Below are 8818 nucleotides of genomic sequence, written 5' to 3' on the forward strand. Positions count from 1 at the left end.
TATTGTCAGCCCGGACAGCGAGACGAATGATGCCGTCTTCTCCAGGTCTTCCTTTCCTCCGTACAGCTTGCAGTGGAGGGAGACTGCAGTTGGCCACACGGTTTTTCTCAGACTCTCAAGGATGGTGCATCGCTGAAGGATGTGTTCAGTGGTTTGGTCCTCTAGTCCACAGCTGCACGTGGGGGAGGGGACCAGCTTCATCTTTTGGGACATGTGGGCATTTAGGCGGTTATGCCCAGTGCGGAGTCGCATCAGCACGACTTGTTCATGTCGCGTGAGGAGATGATAATCGTCCTTCCGTTTCTGGGGCCTAAACACTGCCTTGATGAGGGTTTTCTTCTCCATGAAGCTGACAGGGTTGTCTGTTTGGTCTCCCTGTGCTCCGAGTTTGGCGAGCTTGTCTGCCCTCTCATTTCCGGGGATCCCGCAGTGGGCAGGTAACCACTGCAGTACCACTCGCCTTTGTTGTTCGACGTTGTGGAGTTTCTCCATGAGGTGTGGAAATGTTCCTCCTGCGAGGGCCTCAAGAACTGAGAGTGCATCTGGGAGGAAGACCGCCTGAAGACATTCGCTGGAGGAGTCCTGAATAATGGATGCAGCCTGCACGAGGGCTTAGGTTTCTGCACTGTAGTTGGAGCAGTGCTTTCCAGTGGGAATGTTAGTGGTAGTGGTGTGCCCCTCAGAAAAAGATGCATACACGCCAGCTCCTCCGTTGGCCACGGCGTCAGTTGCAGAGCCATCAGTGTAGACGTGGATCCAGGATGAGACTGCGTCTGGCATGGTCGCTCTGGCAATCTTTGGAGGCAATCTGTGGGACAGTCATCTTGATTTGGAGTTTTGTTTGACTGTTTTTCCATGGTTGGGGTGTGTCAGAGGTGTTCAAGGGCAGTGTTGTGGATGGTAACTGATCTGTGTACCCTCTGGACAGTCTTTTGCTCTCATGAACAAAACTGCTGCTCTTCAGCCGGTTCTTTGTGAGACCTTCCAGCTTGTGGTGCATGGGGTGGTTGGGTAGGCTTTGTACTTCTCAGCCTGCACCATGATCTTGGCGTCTCTTCTGTCGCTGAGCGGCTGCAGCCCAACAGTCTCCTCTATGGTCTTGATGGGTGTAGACCTCATGGCTCCAGTGATGACTCTAAGAGCCTGGTTTTGCACCTTATCCAGGCCTTGTAGGTGAGTCTTCGCTGCTGTCGACCATGCTGGGGATCCATACTCAAGGTGGGGTCGGACTGCTCCTTCGTATACCCGCTTAAGTATGTTTTCGTTGGCACCCCAAGTGGTTCCTGCCAACTTGCGCATGATGAACATCATCCGTCTCGCTTTGCCTTCAGCTTTCTGGATGTGGGGTCTCCATGTTTGCTTCTTGTCATAAGTGACGCCGAGGTATGTAACTTCCTCTTCTGTTTTCAGGGATGTTTCATCTAGCTTGATGGTGCCTGCTTTCTGTTTTGGAGACAGGGTGAAGAGTGTGGTGCCCATGCAAGTCCTCTGCCCATGCAACCAGGTTGTTGATTGCTAGTTGCATTCTGCATGTGGCTGTGGTGGCATGTTCTTCTGTACACCACATCACCAAGTCATCAGCATAGAGGGCAGCATGGATTCCGTTTGGGAGTGTTTCGATACGGTCGTTGATAAAGACTAGGAACAGAGTCGGCGAGAGCACGCCTCCTTGGGGGACTCCATGTCGCAGCAGAACTTTCTTGCCTTTTAGGCCGTCAACGGCGACTCTGGCTCGGCGGTTGTGGAGGTAGGACTTTATCCATCGTAGCATGTTGCTTGCCACGCCACTTCTTTGCAGTTTCACCAGGAGTCCATCTGTCCAGACTTTGTCAAATACCTTTTGGAAGTCTATCCACGCGGCGAAGACAAGCTCTTGTCCCTGAAAAGCGTCCTCTACTTCTTGGGCGAGATAAGTTGCTTGTACTTCGGTGGGGGGGTCATGAGGTTTGTTGATGAGGATGAGTTTGTTGTTGTCCTACCAGTTTTCGAACTCCTCACCTCGACGGTCCATGTGGGCATAGCCCTAACTCTGTGAGTAACTGTTGAAGTCACCGGCTGCAAGGAAGCTTGAATCTGGGACTTGGATGGTGTCAAGGCAGAGCGGGTGGTTGTTGGGACAGTATCTTTTGAGCATGTTTAACTCCGCTGTCTTCAGCTTGATTCTCATAATCTGATCTTCGGCTCCCTCCATGTGAACTGCTGTCTCGCATGCAGGAATGTTGTTCCTAACAAGAGTCAGGATTCCGCCTTTGTGTCTGTCAATTCTATCTGACCTGAAGCACTGGTAGCCTCGGATCTTGAAGGACTTGCTGCTCTGTAGATGAGTCTCCTGAATGCATGTTTTTCTCATGCAGGATGTGTTCTAGTTCCACTTTCTTGTTCAAAACTCCTTCTGCATTCCAATGCATCACCATAAGAGGCAGATGCTTTTTGGAGGGTCCTGATGTGCTGCCAGTCGTACTCCTCCCCCGCCCCCTGGCGTGTCGAGGCGGTTTAGACCTTCGGCGGGAGGGACCTCCATTCGCTAGAGGTAGAGTCTGTTGAGGCGCAGAGCCTGACACTGCTTCACCCTGTAGGGACCTCAATGAGCGAGCGCCATAAGTATCGCTATGATCTGACAATATCATTTTGTGTGTACCGTATATGCGAGGTACCATGGTTGTCTGGAGAGCGCCAATGGCCTAGTACCTCCGTCTTCAGCTCTCCTGGTTTTCTAGTTATACCAGTTTTCTTCTGGTAGACGATTTGCCGCCAAAAGCTGACAATCGTCTGCCCGGGTTTGTTTCTCCGGGGTGTCCTTCCCCATAGCTAGATCTTTTTTTGGCGGCTCGTAATCGCCATGATGAGCCTGTCATAGGACATATAAGGCATTGTGTAGAAGTAGTGGAGCTACCCTCTACCCCACCCCGTCCTGGTAGGAACATCGCCAGTTGGTTCGGGACTGCTTATTTGCTAAAGTTAGCTTATTCGCAGCTAACCCCTATATCTAAGGGCCGTTCACTATCCACCACCGCAGTGTGACCCGCTGGGTTGGGGATGGTCGCCCCGCTACTGATTTGGAGGTAGCCTGGTCCCAGGCAAATCAGCCTAAATGACCAAACAATAGCCGACTTGCACTAAACCCTGATCAACAGGCTTTCAGTACGAGAGATACGGAGGTTTCAAAACGCGCTTTTGAATAGACGATTTTCGGAAATAAGTCCGTCGGGTTTGTATGGGTTGTGGAAAAGTGTCCTTTTCTTGCAAAACCTCGTACAAACATTTGAGGGGCCAAGCACCAGAGAGGGGTGTGTGTTAACCCGTGATTTGTAAAAATGTAAATCATGGGGGGCCTGATATTTTCTTGTCATCTTTAAAGTCAAGGGATCTGTTAGGTTTTTCCATTACTTTATTGTCCCATCGCTGGGAAATTCGGGTCGGTTCCTCCCAGTGGAAAGCTAGCAACAACATAGTCGCGTTACCCCAAAGTCAAGAAATCTATTATTTTACAATATTGTTTTTTCATTACTTTATTTTTCCATCGGGTCGCTTCCTCCCGGCAGCTTTTGTTCTCTTTCTTTGTTATGCTTAAAATCGTAATATTTTACCTATCCGGCCCAAACCACCCCCACCACCCAGCATAGAGGCTCTAAACAACAAATATTAATAATAATAAAAGGCATGTATTACTTTGTGGAATGCGATATTTTTATATTTTTACATTTTTACAAATCACTGGTTAACAGTGTGAAGGAAACACGTGTGTGTATCCATGTGTTTCCGACAGATCTCTTGCTAATGATTGGCCCATCCAATAGTTTTGCAAGAAAAGGACACTCTCCCACAACCAATACAAACCCCACGGAGTTATTTTCGGAATTCGTCTATTATCTTCATGTACAATCACTTGTCATTACCCTTATATACTCAACGGCACTTTCGAATTTTGTGTCACAGGGTAAGTATTATACGCAATAGAGTATTGCTTTGAGTACAGTACAGGGGCGGAGCAGTTAAGCCAGAAGGGGGGGGGGGGGGGGGTTACAACCTGGGGTCCAGGGGGTAGACCCCTTGTGGTGTACATGGGAAGGCCCCCGCTGAAGAATTTTAGCTATTTTATGAACAATTTATGGCTTATCCAGGCACTCATTATTTCTTTTAAAGTTAGTATTAATTAGTAATAACCCCCCCCCCCCCCTAATCCGCCCCTGCAGTATACTGAGACTATTTTACTGCGGATTGCACACGGATTTTAGTAATCTACACATCGGGACGGCATTACACATGCATTTTGTGATTGTTCGGCAAACAAACCTCCGTCGCATAAGTCGCTCAGTTTGTCTTTACTTGTGAGCATTTTCAACGATGCAGAAACAGAAAATGCAAACTATGTATCCAATAAGTCTAAGATGCGTGACGTCAACTTCGGGAGAGTCAGGCATTTTTGGGCAAGTCATTTTTTTGCGAGTATATAATTTTCAGGTAGCTCTCTTAATCCAAGTCAAATAGGCTAGTTTAATGTGAAATTATTATCGGGGGTGCAAAGTAGTGCACAGATGTTGCTGTTTTGAACAGTCAATTCTTCACATACACGTCAACACGGCGTAAATGTGCTGTGCAATTGGACAAAAAAATGTTTAAACACACAATCACACACATACGTTCTCTCTCTGTCTCTGTCTGTTTGTCTGTCTGTCTGTCTGTCTGTCTGTCTCTCTCTCCTCTCTCTCTCTCTCTCTCTCTCTCTCTCTCTCTCTCTCGCTCTCTCTCTCTCTCTATCTCTCTCTCTCTATCTCTCTCTCTCTCTCGCTCTCTCTCTCTCTCGCTCTCTCGCTCTCTCTCTCTCTCTCTCTCTCTCTCTCTCTCTCTCTCTCTCTCTCTCTAGCTGTAAGAAAGACTAGCTGTAAGAAAGGTCCCACGGACCTAATGCTATCTTTCCTGTAATAAAGTTCAATGTTTCAATGTTTCTCTCTCTCTCTCTGACAAATTAAGTGTACCAGTAACCCTTTTTTTTTCTTTTCTTTTCTCTTCTCTCTTTACTTTTTATAAGGAGATTAGACTTTTGTTGTTGTCCTATCAGCGGGTACCAGTAACCTTAGCTGAACTTGAAATCAACGTGCTTTTTATCCCTTCTTTTTTTGCAAGGACGGACAGACCCAGTCAAATGGATTCTGTTACGAGGGGAGGAACGACACATTCCTTATTTTACTCAATCACATACACACTCCAAGACGCTGCCTTTTACAAAGAGACAGCTGCACACCAAAGTTTGTTTACTTTCTGATCTGTCTGACTTGCATCTTTTACTTTCCACAGAAGTTGTTGTTCATTGCTCACAAAAGGTGTTAACTGTGTCAGTCATTGAATGACGGTGGATTAACGATTACATGGGCAGTCATCTCTCTTTTACAACTGTGCAGTTCACCATCCACCTGTCGCATTTAGCCCTCCAGGGGAGGTGTGGGGGGGGGGGGGGGGGGGGCGCACGCGTTCGCCTGTACACATATGCTTGTGTAAACTTCGACAATTAAACCTCAGAATGACATCTTAAGACATAGTTGGAATCGACGTTTCTCTCTTCTGACATTCCATTTTCTCCAAGCACTGTAGCCTTGTCTCCCATTTCCGATGACGTTATAATTATTAGCACAAGTTAATTTGTTTTAAAATAAATAGCGAAGGAAATGGTAAAGTTGTATCTAACATGATACTTGAGTTTCTTACCTAAATGTATAACAGAAGTGGCAGCCTTGATGTTGGTATTTGTTGTTATCATCCAACGTAGATTTAGCGTTTCTTGTTTTTCAACAAAAAAAATATAATTTACCCATTTGATACGAGTCAAAATAACTTACAACGGATGTCTGGAACAAATATTCGTTTTTGCTCTCCTATACTTGTTGCTGCTACACGGTGACTCATTGAATGTGTTGCAGTGCCAACTGAATGCCGGAAAAACCGAAGAGGGGTATGCACGTCAAATGAAATATGCATACCTTCGTCTGCAAACGACGTGATGTGCTTATCCTCAGGTGCGGTATTGCTAAGTAAAGATTTTCAGTCACGTAGCATTTATGATAAAAGCAGATCAGATCAGATCAAATTGGAAAAGATAAGATAAGATAAGATACCAAATAACCAAAGGGAAGTAATCGCTCTTTATGCATGCGACATGTGTAATGGAGTAAGCGAGAGTTGTACGGAACCTTTCTCCTGGCACCTGAGAGAATAACAAGCATTGACATAAACAAGCGACTTTCATCCTCAAAGATAAGATACGATAAGATAAGATAAGATAATAATTATTGTTAACCTCTCCGTCTTTCTCTCTCTCCCCACTCTCTCTCTCTCTCTCTCTCTCTCTCTCTCCCTCCCTCCCTCTCTCCCCTCTCTCTCTCCCTCTCTCTCTCTCTCTCTCTCCCTCCCTCCCTCCCTCTCTCTCTCTCTCTCTCTCTCTCTCTCTCTCCCTCCCTCCTCTCCCTCTCTCTCTCTCTCTCTCTCTCTCTCTCTCTCTCTCTCTCTCTCTCTCTCTCTCTCTCTCTCTCTCTCTCACAAAGTTGTGAATGCGTTTGGCCGATACCTTCTTAACATTTGCGAAGAATTTGGTCAATTGATTCTGAATGGATTACAGAAAGCAGGCTTCCCTGGACATTTCACATACATATCACAAAGTGGCAGCAGCGTTGTTGATTATTTTATTGTTTCTCAAAAATTACGTTCACTTTGTGAACATTTGAAAGTTGTGCCCATGGTTGAGACCAAACATTTATTGGTGGAATTGTTTATTGCCACTAAGAATGGCGTGTGTTACCCCAAAACCCATGGTAAACAATATTCTTGTTCAAAATGCCAATGGAACGAAGAGAAATGTGCAGAGTTTCACTGTTACATTTGGTTGGTTTGTTTGTTTGCTTAACGCCCAGCCGACCACGAAGGGCCATATCAGGACGGTGCTGCTTTGACATTTAACGTGCGCCACACACAAGACAGAAGTCGCAGCACAGGCTTCATGTCTCACCCAGTGACACCGGACCAACCAGTCCTAGCACTAACCCCATAATGCCAGACGCCAGGCGGAGCAGCCACTAGATTGCCAATTTTAAAGTCTTAGGTATGACCCGGCCGGGGTTCGAACCCACGACCTCCCGATCACGGGGCGGACGCCTTACCACTAGGCCAACCGTGCCGGTCACTGTTACATGCAGAGCGATCATGTTAAAGGTATTATTGAAGAAGCAACGGCGCTCATTGATATTGATGTCAACCAGTCGCTTGCAAAGTTTAATGAAAGTTTGTTTTATGCTGGAGAATGCATGAGAAAGGTTATATTTGTCGGCTCAGAAAAAAAGAAGAATTTGGTTTGATCTTGAATGTAGGCAGAGCCGTCAAGTTGTTTGGCAACTCCTTCGCAGGGCTAGCCATTCGGACGTAGATGAAGACAGATTGCAGTATTCTCAGAAGCGCAGAGAATATAAAGAGTTGTTGAGGCAAAACAAAAAAGAATTATATAAAGATTCTGTGGTTGAGTCATTGCATGCAAATTTAAAGGACCCTAAATTTGTTTGGGAAACAGTCCGTTCAGTGCGACCATCTCTTGGTGGACAATGCAACATATCGATGGAACAGTGGTATGAGCATTTTCGTGATGTTTTTGGTACCGTACCACCTGCTAAAACAAATACTCCAGGTAGTGAAGGTAATCAAAGTTTTGAGCAAGGAGAGCTAAGAAATTGTGATTCTTTTAAACCAATTGATCACACATGATGAGGTAATGCGTGCAGCCCGGGCGCTAAAAAAATGAAAAGGCAGCTGGCCCAGATGGGTTGATTAACGAGTTTTATAAGAATGGTATTGATATACTTTTGCCTTTTTTGACCAAATTTTGTAATCATTTATTTGACAACGGTTTGTTTCCCGATGAATCATCACACTCGATTTTGCACCCAATTCCTAAGAAAAGAGATATTGATTCACCGGATAATTATAGAGGTGTTTCGTTGCTGAATGTATGCAGCAAATTATATAGTTTTATTTTGAATAAACGTATTTCTGATTGGATAGAAGAGAACGAAGTTGTTTGGGAGGAGCAAGCTGGTTTTCGCCAAGATCACTCTACAGTAGACCACATATTTACACTGTTTGGAATTGTACAGAAACAGTTGTTGAGACATAGAAAACTGTATGCAGCCGTTATAGATTTTCGGAAAGCGTTTGACTCTGTTCACAGGGAGAAACTATGAAAAGTACGGGATCAGAATGGCATGTGTAGAAAGATTGTTTTAGCCCTTAAAAGTATGTAAACGTGTGTTCGAGCAGGAGGTGAACTTTCAGATGTATTCATGTGTCCAGTCGGCCTAAAACAGGGTGAAAACTGCTCACCGATTTTGTTCTCATTGTTTATTAACGAATTAACCAAAGACATTAGGGCAAATGGAAGACACGGTATTCAATTGTCACCGGATTTAGTCGAATTATTGATTTTGTTGTTTGGGGATGATGTGGTTTTAATCTCTAATAGTTGTCATCGGTTTGCAAAACCATCTAAACGTTTTATTGACCACCTCAAAGAAGCTTGAGGTAGTCGTAAATATGGCTAAATCGAACATAGTTGTGTTTAGAAACGGTGGCCATCTGGCATTACGAGAAAAATGGTTCTTCGGTGATAATGAAGTGAAAGTTGTAAACATGTATAAATATTAAGGAGTCTATTTGTCCACAAGAATCTCTTTTTTCCACACTCTAAACGACCTTGCTGATCGCCCGAGAAAGGGAGTATCAGCTATCCTCAAACTTCTTTGGAGTATTGGGGAATATTCTCCTGATATATTTTTAAACTGTT

The 8818-nt window shown here is 45.1% G+C and overlaps 1 protein-coding gene across 2 annotated transcripts in view; it reads left to right on the plus strand.

Moving 5' to 3' along the window:
* The window catches only part of LOC138948583 (uncharacterized), a 67730-nt gene that overhangs the window by 45853 nt on the left and 13059 nt on the right, over positions 1–8818 (plus strand). For both annotated transcript variants that reach the window (XM_070320139.1, XM_070320140.1), the window contains exons 9-10: positions 5125–5246; positions 5916–6011. In XM_070320139.1, the coding sequence (XP_070176240.1) occupies positions 5125–5246; positions 5916–6011 (218 nt within the window). The remainder of the gene's footprint in view (positions 1–5124; positions 5247–5915; positions 6012–8818) is intronic.

This window comes from Littorina saxatilis, linkage group LG15 (genome assembly GCF_037325665.1).
Source record: "Littorina saxatilis isolate snail1 linkage group LG15, US_GU_Lsax_2.0, whole genome shotgun sequence".
Lineage (NCBI taxonomy): Eukaryota > Metazoa > Mollusca > Gastropoda > Littorinimorpha > Littorinidae > Littorina > Littorina saxatilis.